General features: G+C 51.2%; 7 protein-coding genes across 7 annotated transcripts; 2 read left to right on the top strand and 5 right to left on the bottom strand.

The window, feature by feature from the left end:
* Nucleotides 1–272: 272 nt before the first annotated feature.
* Nucleotides 273–2,594, bottom strand: BU25DRAFT_394928 (uncharacterized protein; the record flags this gene model as incomplete). Its single annotated transcript, XM_033704764.1, has 2 exons — nucleotides 273–2,092; nucleotides 2,171–2,594. The coding sequence occupies 2 exons, from the start codon at nucleotides 2,592–2,594 to the stop codon at nucleotides 273–275; spliced, it is 2,244 nt and encodes a 747-aa protein (XP_033560483.1).
* A 551-nt stretch (nucleotides 2,595–3,145) lies between these two features.
* Nucleotides 3,146–4,169, top strand: BU25DRAFT_422483 (Aldo/keto reductase; the record flags this gene model as incomplete). Its single annotated transcript, XM_033708154.1, has 2 exons — nucleotides 3,146–3,480; nucleotides 3,530–4,169. The coding sequence occupies 2 exons, from the start codon at nucleotides 3,146–3,148 to the stop codon at nucleotides 4,167–4,169; spliced, it is 975 nt and encodes a 324-aa protein (XP_033560482.1).
* A 128-nt stretch (nucleotides 4,170–4,297) lies between these two features.
* BU25DRAFT_459434 (uncharacterized protein) lies at nucleotides 4,298–4,759 on the bottom strand (the record flags this gene model as incomplete). Its single annotated transcript, XM_033710279.1, has 1 exon — nucleotides 4,298–4,759. The coding sequence occupies one exon, from the start codon at nucleotides 4,757–4,759 to the stop codon at nucleotides 4,298–4,300; it is 462 nt and encodes a 153-aa protein (XP_033560481.1).
* Nucleotides 4,760–7,396: 2,637 nt separating this feature from the next.
* BU25DRAFT_369990 (NAD(P)-binding protein) lies at nucleotides 7,397–8,403 on the bottom strand (the record flags this gene model as incomplete). Its single annotated transcript, XM_033703940.1, has 1 exon — nucleotides 7,397–8,403. The coding sequence occupies one exon, from the start codon at nucleotides 8,401–8,403 to the stop codon at nucleotides 7,432–7,434; it is 972 nt and encodes a 323-aa protein (XP_033560480.1). The 3' UTR covers nucleotides 7,397–7,431.
* A 351-nt stretch (nucleotides 8,404–8,754) lies between these two features.
* Nucleotides 8,755–9,510, bottom strand: BU25DRAFT_422481 (uncharacterized protein; the record flags this gene model as incomplete). The annotated part of the gene is made up of 3 exons (XM_033708153.1): nucleotides 8,755–8,781; nucleotides 8,841–8,881; nucleotides 8,964–9,510. The coding sequence occupies 3 exons, from the start codon at nucleotides 9,508–9,510 to the stop codon at nucleotides 8,755–8,757; spliced, it is 615 nt and encodes a 204-aa protein (XP_033560479.1).
* A 695-nt stretch (nucleotides 9,511–10,205) lies between these two features.
* Nucleotides 10,206–12,528, top strand: BU25DRAFT_422480 (uncharacterized protein; the record flags this gene model as incomplete). The annotated part of the gene is made up of 4 exons (XM_033708152.1): nucleotides 10,206–10,308; nucleotides 10,360–10,513; nucleotides 10,565–11,288; nucleotides 11,347–12,528. 4 exons carry the CDS (start codon nucleotides 10,206–10,208, stop codon nucleotides 12,526–12,528), a joined length of 2,163 nt encoding a protein of 720 aa, XP_033560478.1.
* A 156-nt stretch (nucleotides 12,529–12,684) lies between these two features.
* Nucleotides 12,685–14,317, bottom strand: BU25DRAFT_440688 (glycoside hydrolase family 10 protein; the record flags this gene model as incomplete). The annotated part of the gene is made up of 4 exons (XM_033709193.1): nucleotides 13,655–14,317; nucleotides 13,256–13,550; nucleotides 13,117–13,201; nucleotides 12,685–13,067 (listed from the first exon to the last, which is right to left on the bottom strand). The coding sequence occupies exons 1-4, from the start codon at nucleotides 13,882–13,884 to the stop codon at nucleotides 12,685–12,687; spliced, it is 993 nt and encodes a 330-aa protein (XP_033560477.1). The 5' UTR covers nucleotides 13,885–14,317.
* Nucleotides 14,318–14,536: the final 219 nt, after the last annotated feature.

Genomic DNA, 14,536 nt, shown 5'->3' with positions numbered 1-14,536 from the left:
GAAGGCTGATGAAACGCTGAGGGGTCGGGTGGTCGCTGCATGCGGCGGATGTGTGCCGGCATTCGCCCAGGTCTCCTTGGCTGGAGCTGTCGGCAATGATAAGGCAGTCAGGTTCCACGGCGACCTGTTCCCAACTCTCAAGAACGAGATATTTAGGCAAATGTGGCGTGCCGGCTCGTCCATCATGGGCTTCGTCAGAGGCAGGATGTATACGATGGATATTGAGGCAATATCAGAGCGCTATCAACGAGTGATGCTTAAGTACCCAGCTATCAGACACCACCCATCCAGGTCAAAGACTGCTCATTATAACTTGGTAGAGAGGCAAACGCCGACGAGTCCAGATCGAGCCAATCCGTAGTCTGCCAACCGTCCAGGAAGTTTTGCAGTCCAGGGGTTGACGTGTCAATAGGACTGCCAAAGAGCGGCTGCCAGAGCTGCGCAACAGCTACGTCTTGTATTGATTGTTCATCAGACATGTTCACCCGTGCACGGAGTGCATCAGGTCCGGTTGGGATTGCAGCCATGGAGGTAACAATCTGATTCGGCTCTTGCATCGCTCTCGCAGTCTTCCTCTTAGCCTCGGTTCGCAATTCCTGTAGAATGATGCTGTATTTGCGTGATGGCGAGTTAGTCGCAGTGGCCTGAGCGAGGTGGTTCATGCATTTCTCTGCCTGGTCGAGGATTTCCCGACGTTCAGCAACAGTAGGATCGTTGTTGCTTTCTTGGATGGCCCAGACATAGACAACTACTAATGCACAGAAGCAGACGTAATGTGTCCACCAGAAAGCATGGAACAAGCGACCCTCCCGAGCCATACGATCGACTGCTTCCAATACCGACTGGGCAGCTTTGATGCACTCTGTGATGCTTTCTCTTGCGAGCCGTCTCAAATCCTCACTGTGACGCACGGTGTTCTTCAACAAGAATGGACGATGCGCAAGCATAACCGCATGCGAGTACGACATTCGCAAAGCCATGGCTTGTCGGCGAAAACTAGGTATGAGACTGCTTGGGTTGATTGCACCCAAGAACGGAGGAAGTGACGATCTCCACTGCCGGAGTTCTGCTCCCAGACGGTGAGCTGCAGCTAGTCGCTCTTCATCAGGTATCGCTTTGATTGAGTAAACCTCCCTTGAGATTCGTTCGGCGATCTGGGCAAGCTTGGCATGTGAAATCAAAGAGTCAATATGACAGTCGTTATCGCTCTCCCTTGGACCAGTGGAAGTCATATCCTCGTCGTTGACTGCGTCCGGGAAGTCTTGGTCAATGTCATCGTCGTGGTAGTGCCGCGGGCGCCCGAAGATAACTCCAAGATATTTGTCTAGCGTGTAGGCCACCCAAAACGTTCGTCTTTTACATTGCTCCTCAATGTAGTCTCTTCGATAAGCTGGTAAAGGACGCTTGCGGTCCTCACGTCTGTGCAAGCCCAGAGCCGATAACACTTGCAATGCATGGCCGAAAGCATACCATGCCTGGTTGAACCTTGATGACATCAAGAGATATAACACCTGGATGAGTCGCGCTTGAGCGGATTCGAGCTTTGGGAACCCAGTCTCCGTCTCTGTCAACCGAAGTGCTTCGCAGAAGATTTCGTCACTCTGTGCTGGTACTGCATCACCAGTAGCTGGCGACAGGCCACTCTCGCCTCTAGCCCTCTCTTCGTGTATGCAAGCGACAGCCAGTACAGACAGCACGATTGAAGTTTTCGCGTAGCCGAGGCCCGTGAAGAGTGGCTGGCTTGATGTGAAGTTATTCGACACCGTATCGAACCACGACTCGACCGTAGGTCTGTGGAGAAGTCGATAGGTTGCAATGCAGACGTCAAAGTATAATCCGAGTAATTCATGACCTCGGTCCAGCGGTGGTATTCGAACATCACCTGGTCTCTGGAATGGCTTATCACCAGCGCAAGTGAGCAGTTGATTGTCTTCGACAGAGCCCAGTTGACCGCTCATGACCTGGCTGCTTTCGCCATTGGAGAACCGTCGCCATGCGCGATGGAGGAAAGAAAGTCCGGAAGTCGTATCGGAGTATTGACCTGCTACTTCGAGACCTGGCGAACCTCGAGAGGGAGCTTCTGGGATAGATTCTTGATGTCGTGTCGCCATAGCAGCCAGTACATCTAGATTATTGGATCCTGTCGGCCCGGCGCCATCTTCAATACCACTTGAGCTGCCAGTTGGGAAGGGTTGGTGCGCATTGCCCCTTTCAACACTATTGAGGATCGGAGGCGAACGGGTGGGCCTTGCAGCGTCTGCTGGCTGGACTGGTATTGACTGCGATGCATCGACGTTCACAACATTCTGCCGCACACGACGTGGTGCTGGCGCCTTCCCTCGCGCGTAGACTGCCTCATATCGACAATCGAGTCCTCGGCGATCGCACGTTCTGCATGGCTGCTCACCCGAGCATTTTGCCTTCTTTGCTTTGCAAATATCGCATGCGCGGGTCACTTTTGACTTCTGTCGGTACTGAGTTCCGTCAAGGGCACGCTTCTGCGGGATAACACTTCCGTGCCCCGCATGTATAGTACTCGGAGCCACTGGTGATTGCGAATTGTGCTGATGCGGTGCTTGTTCCGTGTTGGCCATCTCAAGGGGCTGCAGAAGGATATCGAAGACCAATGTTTGCGATCAGCCAGTGATAAGGGAATCCGTCTGAAAGGCGGGGGCAGGTTCCGAGGTCATCTTTCCGTAGGGCAGCCGAGGTCGGCTTGTGCCGGTAAGTCTCGCTCGAGTTCTAACAGTTTATTACCTAGTAGGGCAATCCTGAAAAAAGTGTCGAACTACCCGCGGCAAAGATTATGGGCTTCCCCACGTTCTGGTGTACACACAAGATGTGGGTACCCAACATGGTGGGGTTGTCATTGGAAGTTGATGTTGGTAGCGCCCCACTAGCGTACTCGCTCGCAACCTCTCCGCAGTTTCCGTCTCCTGTTCAACAGTCACTACGGATCATCAACATGACATGGATCAGTTCCACAGCAATATGGAATTTCCAATTTGTTCAAAATGCTGTCGAATCCGCTTCAATGGGTTATGTACCATCCTTCTGTAACCCTCCTAACACTTCCAAAGCTCCGCAATAACAACAGAGCTTATTCTCCAAATTCTTGACGTACACGAGCGACTCGATTCCCAAGATGTCGCTTCCTACACACTTCACCCTCAACACAGGCGCCAAGATCCCCGCTGTTGGCTTCGGCACATGGCAAGCAAAGCCTGGTGAGGTCGAGCGTGCTGTAGAGACAGCGTTGAAGGCTGGCTACCGTCACATCGATTGCGCAGCGATCTACAGAAACGAGGCCGAGGTCGGTGAAGGTATCCGTGCAAGTGGTGTGCCTCGACAAGACATCTTCATCACAGGCAAGCTTTGGAACACAAAACATGCGCCTGAGGACGTCGAGGCTGCACTCGACAAGAGCTTGGAGGACCTTGACACAGAGTATCTCGATTTGTTCCTGATGCACTGGCCTGTGTAAGTATCAATTACCACTCTGTTTGCATGCAGGCTAAAGTAAGCACAGTGCTTTCAATGGCAAATCTCGCAAGTGGTTCCCTCTGCGCGAGAACGGCGTCTTTGACCTGATCGATATCGACCCTGCCGATACATACAAGGCCATGGAGAAGCTTCTCAACACCGGCAAAGTACGCGCTATCGGTGTCTCCAACTTCACCATCAATCGCCTCGATGACCTGCTCTCCAAGACCAGCGTCGTTCCCGCCGTCAACCAGATCGAAGTACACCCTTACCTGCAGCAGCCTTCCCTCTTCGACTACTGCAAGAGTAAAAACATCCTCATCGAAGCATACTCACCCCTCGGCAACAATCAGACCGGAGAGCCACGCACAGTCGACGACTCGCTCGTCGGTGAGCTTGGCAAACAGTTGGGCCTCGATGGTGGGCAGCTGCTTGCGAGTTGGGGCATCCAGCACGGACACGTCGTACTGCCAAAGAGCGTGACACCACACAGGATACAAAGCAATCTGCAAGTACAGGAACTGTCCAAGGACGCATATGAGAAGCTCACTGGTCTAGAGAGGCACAAGAGGTTTAACCAGCAGTCGAGGTGGGGTTTCGACATATTTGAGGAGCTGGGCCAAGCAAAGGTCACCAAGATTGCTGAAGATGCGGCTGAGGCGAACAAAGAGAAGTTCACTACGTGAAAAAATGCATAACCTTCTTCCCCTCATTCGATAGACACGCATAGGCTCGACCCAATCTTTGTACAGTGCGCCCTTCACACCAGATCATAGCACCTCACGTCCTTTGCTACCCTCCATTGGTCCTTGTTTCAACGCGCCTTCTTCGTTTTGTCTTCACTCCCACCAATTTCCAGTAAGAACGCAATCCTGATGAGCGCCACCCATACAGTGAACAACATATTGAACCAGTCTCCGCCATGCCAGGTGCTCAAATCGGTTCTGCCCTGTAGCCTGAGCAGATTATACAGCGTAGCAAGAAGCGAGATATCAACGCCCAGCGTCGCTGCCTGGACAATCCTCCATACCTTGGGATCGGGCGAAGCGCGCAACAGCACTCCGTAGATGATACCGCAGAAGCCGTACAACGCAGCGGCTTGGTGAAGCAGCGGTCCGTGGGTCAGTGGATTGTAAGGCTCAATGGAACGCGGTACGACTGTCTCGAGGATGGTAGCGGGAGAGAAGATGCATGTGAGCACCGTGAAGAAGAGGACGATTGGATCCACGGTGGTGAACCAGGTTCGGTAGAAGGAGTGTACATGTGGTTGAGGCATGATAACTGCGAGGACTATGGGATTGCTGAGAGATCGGAATCGTATCTTTGATGTCGGTATGGGTACAACGCTTTATAACTATATGAAAACTTGCGTGCCGTCTCACCTAAGCAGCGCCAGAAATGGATTCGTGCTTACTCTTGGCATGCACAATACAGGTAAATGCTCTTGCTTACAAGCTGTGGCTTCAAAATACTCCTCAATGGAAATTTTCCTGGGTGCAGATATAACCTAGATTCAACAACATGCTATTCCATTTTCAACATGCTGCAGAGGTAGGTGCTTTTCCAAGGTTGATAGCCCTGGAGAGCACAGTTGTCAACAAGTCAAGTCCAAATCAAGGCCAAGTATATTTGATCCCGGAGCGCCCTCTGGTACGTGCCGCTCTGCACGTCCCTATAGGAGGTTCGTGAACAAATCAAGTCCGAAGATTTGAGGATTTGATTTGTTTGTTGCTAATTGTGCTGGAGAGTAGCTATGGAGCGACAGAAGCACCATCATGCAATGAGTGTGATAACGCTGCGTGAACTTGAAGCTTCAAGATGTGCGCGCGTTATTGTTAGTGTTCTACCTTCGACAGCAGGGCTGCCTTAGAAGGCTCCAACTTGTGAGGTTGACGTCATCGACCCGTACAGTACAGGCCACTGAGGCGACTACCCGCTTTCCTCTATCGCAACAACTTCTTCTTCGCGCTCTAGTTCACCACAGTTATCGCTTTGTTCAACTGTAACCAAGGCCTTTTGAAGTTGTTAGCACAGCCTCCACAGTATTGAACAAGCTGCGAATATCCCTTGTACGATTAGTTACTGCACGCATTGAAGAGGTGAAAGCTAGGAAAGCTTCACACGAGAAGAAGAGAGTGTATTAAAAGAGAGAGGAGCTGAAAAGACGGACTCGAGATGGAGAAGAGAAATAGGAGAAAAGTTCGCTTCACAGAGCTACAACAACTTCGGAAGAGTAATGATTGTCCCGTCGATCCAAATTTGCTTTGTTTCCATACCTATGAACGATCTCAATTTCTCATGTAAATGGCGGGTGCTTGCGCGTATTGCTATGCTTGCCTGCGGGGTTAGTGACACGCGAAAACACTATACGATATGTTCCGTCTCCTCCACGCCTCCTGCGGCTGAGCACGAACCTTGTCTCTCAAATGCAGCGTTGCCAAGCTCCAGTCAGCCTTAGCTACGAGTCTGTCTCGACTCATCGAAAAAGCCCGCAGCACTTGTATCAGTGTATACAAAGTCACATGACGAGCAAAGTCGAGGACGGAGCTGGCATAAGTGAACGTGGGCTGCTAGTGCTTCGGTCCTGCTAGTTTTCCTGTCGAGGACCCATCATATCTTTCACCACAGCCTTAGTACTTGGCTCTCCTCGACTGGACAACACATGCATCGCTCTATATCACTGCTTTCGAAATGTCTATGAGCGGATTGTCTGTGGCGCCTCAAGACCTTATCACAGCTTCTCCGATCGTTCACCCCATCCTTCTCGGCAAAAAAAAAATAGAACAGCAAAACGTTCGTGTTACCCCGCGTGTGCCGACGGCCCATGCGGTTTGACAAACCCTATAGTCGCAGCCAGCGCATCGTACCCTACAGTGTCACCGACACCAAACAACAAATACGGGCTTGCTAGGAGCTAGAGGGATATCGAACGCATAGTAGAAAACCCATCGGTTGTCTCGAAAGTAGTGTTCACGATGCCCCATACGTGGTGTTGACTGTAGAGTTCTCATCCGTTTCCACGATTTCCCACCTGCCTGGCTCGGTCTGGTTCATGTAGATACCTTGGTACTGACCAGGGCAGTTCGACGCCAATCCGGATGAGCAGTGCCGTGAGAATCTCAGATTTGGTGGCGGCATCGTTACTCTGCATCAAAGAGTGGGATCTCTGACGTATTCGAATTCGACTGGCCTGGTTTCACTAGGCACGACTTTGTCAGACAATCCTAAAGGTGTGAGGATACTCACTAGTATCGACAGCGCGGCCCCTAGAGTTGAAGTCCAAGTCAAAGTCGTTACCGACGTGGACACATGTCGGCTGCTCACAGCGTCTGCGCGAAGGAGGTGTGGCCATATTGTGTTCGAGATGTAACAATTGAGAATAGACCTGCGCCACAATTGCTCCACTTTTCGGCGATGTATCAAAACACTAATAGCCAGACACAGGTGGCCCAAATTTGTACCATGTGAGAGGTATAGATTGGAGGCTGTGTCTCAACGTGATGTATTGCTAATTGTGTTGTTGTTTTGCCTGATGTTCTTGTCCAGGAACTCTTTGTTGATGCTCGGGTACCTCACCCAGCACCTATGCTATGTTGGATCTGTCGCCGTACTAGCCTAATCTGTCCTAGTCCTAAATGGTTTCCTTCACACAAACCGGAGCTCAGATAGTAACAATACCACACGTGTCATCCATACTCATACCGATTGCAACTCTCAGCCTAGAGGTAAGTGCACTTGTCCTCGGGTAGTGCCTACAACAGTAGGATATCATGTGACACAGACCACGTAGTTACAAAATTTCTCAGTTCAATACCGGATCATCTGTTCCGGTCGTCTGAGTATCTCAATACGTTCGACAATAGTACTTCATACTGGCCTGATGCAGTGTCAAATTGGCCTAGAAATTGCCCCTGTCTAACCCTTGTTTGAGTTTCTTTGGACTACTTTTTACTGGCCATACTTCGCCCAGTATCCGTTTTCCACCAAGCTCACAGCTTTCTTCGTAGATTGATCCAAATCCTCTTTCGGCAGCCCCAAATTCTCTGTGTCCAAACCGTGCGTCTTCTCAAACAGGCCCGCGTCTTCGTAGAAGTACCTTGTATACAACACCCGTCCAAACGCGACACGATCGCCATTCCTCAAACGCTCACGCGCATTCTCGTAACGTTGTTTGGCTGGCTCAGATGTAATGTTCCAGTCGCTGTCCGTTGTTCCGGTGACCCGCTTTACTGATTCGAACATATCTTTCTGGTTGACCGTAAACGACGACACGTATACCATGCGGTTGCGATACGTGCTCAGTGTTGTTGGAGCACCTTGTTCACCGCTCGTATCAACAGGCAGCGAAAGTAATGCAGCGACCGCACGACCAACTTGCGGCCATGTCGAAGTGTTTAGTCTTTGCGTTCCATGGTCAAAGAACGTGGCCTTTCGCTCGTTGATGTCGATGCCGTACAGCTCGCCATTCGAGAGTGAATGCTCGTACCAAAACCCACAGCTGATGCCGATCCAGGATGACACCCCGAGGGACTCGATGAGTTCGCGATCTTCCTTCTTGCTGGTCCCAATGGTTTCGTTTGCTACCTCATCGGTGTTGTACATGCCGAACTCATTCGGAAGGATCCAGGGTACGCCTGCAGCTGCTGCAGCCTTGATGAGTTTTGCTGATGTATCCTTCGGCGCGAAGATGGAGGTGGTGATAATGAGAGCATCGTGGCCTTTCAGTGCTTCGGTGATAGAGCCGTGGTCATCGTAGTTGACTCGTACGACCTGTATGTTGGGTGGAAACTCTGCCTTCGAATCCTGGCGCGAGATTGCGGTGATGGTGAGGTGATTCTTTGCCAATAAAGCGTGAGTGAGATATGTCCCTATTGTGCCAGTGACGCCGACTATGGCAATGCTTTTGATGGACGATGTCATTGCGGAGACCGTTCCGAGTCTGACAATAGAAGATGGTCATATGTCTGGGTTTTGTACGGTGCTGGATGTTGAAACTTCAACTGCTTGGTCTTCTTATATTCGCAGCCAGGAAAGCTTACTTTTCAGTTCTTTTGATATCGGATGCTTCAAGGCACCGATCACCGTCAGCACTACGAGGTCTTGCTGGCCGGAAACGACTCCGTCACTATCAGTGGAGGTGCTGTTTTGTGCAGATGCAAGGCTACCTTAACTCCGGGCGGAGATTAGCGGCGACTGACACAACAAGCCAAACTCCTCGCATCTTGAACTTGGACACCGCTTCGCATGAATCCTCGAATCCGTGTTACGTAGCTACTCTGTAGGTGCCTTAGCCGCAAGCTATATCATGTAAGTATTCCCCAAAATGCGTGTGGTCGGCGTAAGCCATAATCACGTACAGCGAACATATCATTCCACTTCGCTACCCGCTTGATGTTGGCTGGTCATCATTGAAGTACCAAGACAAGTCTGTCGAATGTGTTCAGTGGAGAGTTTCGATTCATTGTTACATTGTTTCATACCTTCTACATAACCCCAGTCCCGTAAGACACTTTCGATCTTTCGATTGACGGCCTTCCTCGCCACGGCTCTCTCCACTCCACGCGCCAACACACTATCGTATTTTGTGTGCCTGTGGCGCACATGGGCAATGACCCCCAGCAAAGTCTTACGCTGCAGCGGGATCGTACCAGTCCTGCCAACGCGACCTGAGTACTTCCTAAAGCCGTGTCTCAGCACAAGCTTCTTTTCTTCCTCTGGCATTTCTGAGAACTGCTCTTCAAGCTCAGTGGCCGCAGCGTCGATCAAGGACGCATCGCGCTTCTCAACTGCAGCGCGCCGAGCTGCCAAAGTCTCTTTGGCCTTCCAATGCACCTGGTGAAGGATGAAAGTTGGCACTCGCAGACCAAGCTGTCGTTTCTTCGCATCTACAACGATGTACAGCGTTTTGCCTACGTCGTGAGTGAGCTTCCGACAGTGCAATGTCTTGTATCGAATGCCCTTAGGTAAGAACCCGTAGCCTCTTGGCATAGGTGTGCTTGGGCATACCATGACCTCCTTCGGTGGCATTGTGAGTGTAGGTTGAAGTATGCTTGTTTGCTAGATGAATAGTACAGCTGTGCTGGTTTGATGTCTCTTCCGTGCTGCTGGAAGCTACAAGCTTCATTCAGTACGCTTTTGTTCAAACAGTAAGTATGACACTTGCGTTGTATATTGTGTCTCGTGTTCTAGACTCCTTTGTGCGAGAACAGGAACTGGAATGAGAGATAAAGGATCTCAGCTTTGTTGTTGTCAATGCGTTGAGACGTGCCGGACGATCGGCTGTCTCTGCCATTGTCGCCGATGGCACGTGCGAACGTAAATCCCAAAGTCATCGCGACTACCTCCACAGCTCTTGTTCTTGTACCGTTACTAACTTAACCATTGTGTCTCCGTCAATTGGTCCCAATTTGCTCACAGACAGACATGATGGACTTCGACTTTGTGTCTTTGTCCTTGTGTCGGTTCTTTAGACCCTTTGCGGGTCATTCGGCACTCAAGCGCTGACGGCGCGTCGGACCCACTCCTGAGCCACCAATCCTCAGCCTCTGATGGGGCTTGATTATCTCCACATTCACAAGCTCTACCCAAAATAGCCATAATGACGACGCATCCCTGAAATCTATAAAGACACCAGCCACAGGGCTGATTCGCGATCCTCCAAAGTCTCATCACACACACTTGGGTTGTGGCTCCTCCCAGATCTAGACCTTTACACCAAGGACATGCAGCTAAGGAGGGCTGATACAACTCTGGGTGATGATCAAGAGCTTGCAAATGTCACCTATAATGACAAGTACGTCGTGGTCTACGACTTCGGCAGTGTAGGTACGTGAAATCTTCCGGACATAACTCAGTCATAGTGCTGACAACCTCCAGAGCACGAAACCGCCGTCACTGAGTTCACAGAATTGATCAAAGACCTACAATCTGCTGGACTGAACACAGAAGTTCGACATGGTTACGACCAATCTCTCCTAGTCTTCGTGCAGGTGCCTCGAGAGTTGCTAGGTAATACAGTATACAAGTCAAGGTGAGTTGATAAACCTTTAGCATGAAAGAGACCGACTGACAGGCTCAACAGGGTGAAAGATTGGCTGTACGGCATCACCAAGCAACACCCCGGTGGCACAGCTTCGAGCGTGGTTGACGGCGCTTTCGAGGCTGAAGATCTACTGTCAGTTTTCCATCTCGTCAACTGGCGCAAAGAACTTGGAGGAGCAGGCATTACCCCAGGATTTGGTCAGTGGGAGAATGTGTCTTGCATCTTCCCACTTCATAACCAGCCTGTCAATAATCAACTGCTCACCCATTTGAGCAAGCGCTTCTTTCTCGACCTCAACGACCTCGACCGAATCCGCGATTTGTGGGGAGCGAAGGTTGCCTTCTACTTTGCGTTCCTCCAGACCTACTTCCGCTTCCTTGCCTTTCCATGCGTGGCTGGCGTCTTCGCCTGGGCATTCTTACCACAGTACTCGTTATTATTTGCTTTGATGATAGGTGTGTGGTGCACTGTCTTCCTGGAATACTGGAAAATCAAGGAGCAGGACCTGGCGATACGCTGGGAGGTCCGTGGCGTTGGCAACCTAAAGGCCAATCGACCACAGTTTCAACATGAGACCACCATTGTTGATGCGGCTGGTAGGCTACTTCACCACTTTCCCAGATGGAAGCGGATTGTCAGGCAGCTACTCGTTATCCCTTTCGTACTGGTCAGTACCTTGTTCCTCGGGGCACTGATAGCTATCGTCTTTGCTATCGAAACTTTCATCAGCGAGGCCTATGATGGGCCGTACAAGTTCTATCTTGTGAGTTGGCTGGAGACTTTCATGATGCCTAACATTCCAGAAAGCTGACTCGATACAGGAATACCTTCCGACCGTGCTGCTCGGTGTCTTCCTGCCGTATGCGACGAGCTTCCTAGAGGACATCGCTAACAACATGACCGAATACGAAAACCACCGGACTGCAGACCATCACGAGATGTCTTTGACGCAGAAGATCTTCGTCCTTAACTCGATCACAAACTACCTACCAATCTTCCTCACCGCATTTCTGTACGTTCCGTTCAGCAGCCGAGTTATACCCATGTTTCAGTCCTGCATCGATACGGTGATAGGTAGCAAGGAGCGTGGAGCTATCAAGTTCACGGCCGATCCTGACAGGCTACGAAACGAAGTGATTGCTCTTACCTTGACCGGACAAGTATCGGGCGCAATCGAAGAGCTGGCACTCCCCTGGTTCAAGACTCAGTTCAAGCAGTGGTGGCGTGACCGTCAGGCAACAAGGGTGCATCAGCGAGGAGGTTCGGGCCAGCATTTAGCGCCTGATGATCCTGGAGAGGCCAAATTCCTTCGCAGAGCGAGGAAGCAAGCACTCAGGCCTGAGTACAACGTTCAGGACGACATTGCAGAGATGGTCATACAGTTCGGCTACTTGGCTCTTTTCAGCCCAGTCTGGCCCCTCGTACCCATCGGTTTCTTCATCAACAACTGGTTTGAGCTTCGGTCCGATTTTCTCAAGATTTCCGTCGAATACCAGAGACCTGCACCTACACGGAGTGATGGCCTTGGACCGTGGATCTCAAGTTTGGAAGCCTTGACTTGGCTCGGAAGCTTGTCTAGCGCTGCCATTGTCCACTTGTTTGGTTCTCAAAAGTTTCTCGGGGAACGTATGGGCTTGAGCCTGTGGGCCAGTCTCCCTATCACCATCCTGATATCCGAACACATCTTCATGGGCTTCAGAACTGGCGTACGGTTTGCACTTTGCAAGCTTGGTTCTGAGCAGACCAGAAAAGAGAGGGCCGAACGATATGCAAAGCGCAAGCGCATCTTGGACGAGCTAGAAGCGAATGCAGAGAAAGTATCGCATCTTGGTGTTACGGAGATGCAAAGACGGAAAAGCGTCCGGATCAACGCTGCTGATTTGTTTTGGACGAGGCAGGCCGATGAAGGCGCCAGTGAGAATGCTGGGCTGTCGATCATCAAGGCTGCAAAGAGTGCCCAGGAAGAGAAGGAAATCACAGGAAGAGGAAACAAGATAGACTGAGTCGTGACATAATCGAGACTTCTCAGCTTCTGTACTTGACGATCACCAAAAGAAAGCATTATCGAATAACAAGCGCACTTCACTTTCGCTATCTTCTACTAACAACGAGCGTACAGGATCGCCAGGAAAATATGAGGACCACGATGCAGACACTCCCTACTGTAGCGCTGCCAATACCGTGTTATACTCAGCCTTGGGCTTGTAGTTCGCATCGAACAGCAGCGGGTTACCCTGTGGCCTCCAAGAATCGCTGTCCCTGACGCCCCAAACCGTGATACCAACGCAGTTCGACTGGTTCAGGCAAGCCTTGACAACGTTGGTCCAATCAGCCGTCTGAGCATTCTGGATGTCGACCTCAGTCAAAGCGCACTCAGGTGCAGCAGCACACAGCGCAGCCATAGCAGCGGGAGCGTTCGCGCCCTGACCGGAGGTCAAGTGTGCCTGCGAGCCGATGCCGTCGATGGGGATACCGGCGCTGCGCCAGGCGTTGACGTTGCGGATCATGGCTTGCGTTTTGGCGTAGGATGCAGAGTCGAGGTCTGGGTTCTGTCAGTCGAGTGTGAAGAGAAAATGGAAGCGGGACCGTACTGTAGTCATTGATGTACAGCTTCGCAGCCGGATCAGCCTTCCTCGCAGCCTCAAACGCGATCCTCACAAAGTCCTGGCCGAGGACCTACTCAAGTCAGCATCTATCCCAGCTTTTCAACCCGATTTCTATCCCACTTACGTTGTAGAACACACTAGACCTAAAACTCCCATCCTCGTTAAACATCTCGTTAATCACATCCCAGGCATACACCTTTCCCTTGTACCGTGTCATGAGTGTCGTGATGTGGTTCTGCATCACAGTCGTCAGGGTGGCTTTGTCGCTAATCGAACTAACCCAGGATGGAAGCTGAGAGTGCCAGACAGTCGTGTGGCCGCGGATCAGCTTGTTGTTGGAGGTTGCGAAGGCGACGGTCTGGTCCGCGGTGCCGAAGTTGAAGTTGTTGCGGGACGACTCAGTGGCGTCCCATTTCATACTGTGCGTACATGAGCATTTGCGCACCCACACCAAAACACGACATTCAGCCCAACATCAGGCTTGTTGAAGCAACGAAAGTATCGGTTTAGGACGACCGCGTACCTGTTCTCCGGCGTCACCTGTCCAAAGTTCGCCTTGATAATCGCGCCGTTGCTGCCACTGTTGAAGCGGCCCGGGTCCGTGGCGGTGCCGAAGTACTTCTTTCCCTTGCGCACTATGGCATCGTGGATACTCTGTGCTGCCTGGCGAGAGAAGAGTGGCTCGGGCTCGGCTGCTGGGGCGGCCACGGCAAGGCCGCTAAAGAGCAGGATGACGGTGGAGGAGAATTTCATGGTGACGGTTGTTGGATCGGGATGGGATGAATGAAGGAGTGGAGGGGGTTGGAGGATGAGGATTGGAGCGAAAAGGTCAAGACGGTCTTATATATGGCTGTGGAGGTGGTTGAAGTCCGGCCTACAGGAGAATGTGTTTACGAGATCAACATTGACATAGTTACACAGTCAGCCTGAGCAATCTCGCTTTCTGGCATGACTCGCTGGGCACGCCGACATTAGTATTAATCATGTCGATGCCGGCGTTGTCAGTTCATATCGTGTAGTGGGGAAGGACGCCTGGCACTTTACGTGAAGCTTCCGGTGGCTGTTGCTTGATTGTTTTGGCACGTGTCTTGGGTGAAGACCGGTTAAAGACGAGAAACATTGCCAATGCGAAAGCTGAAAATGTTTCGGCAGATACATGCTTTCGTGGAGGGCTGATTCATGTTGGAGCACGGTAGTTGCCAGTTGTCACATGAAGGTTGGGGCGGTGGTGAAGAGTTCAAGGTTTTGCGCGCCGAATTGTCTTAATCCAATTCTATTCACGATACTAGGCTCCATCTAGGTCAAGTTTGGGTTCTGTTCTGAGGAACTTTGCTTTGCCGCAGTCTGCTGCAATCTACCAGGCAGTGCTGCTGCTACAGCAGTTCTCACAGTATGCTAGACACAC

The sequence above is a fragment of the Macroventuria anomochaeta genome (genome assembly GCF_010093625.1).
Source record: "Macroventuria anomochaeta strain CBS 525.71 unplaced genomic scaffold BU25scaffold_21, whole genome shotgun sequence".
Lineage (NCBI taxonomy): Eukaryota > Fungi > Ascomycota > Dothideomycetes > Pleosporales > Didymellaceae > Macroventuria > Macroventuria anomochaeta.
The sequence above is the reverse complement of the archived record's forward strand: the minus strand, read 5'-3'. Positions and strand labels throughout refer to the sequence as shown.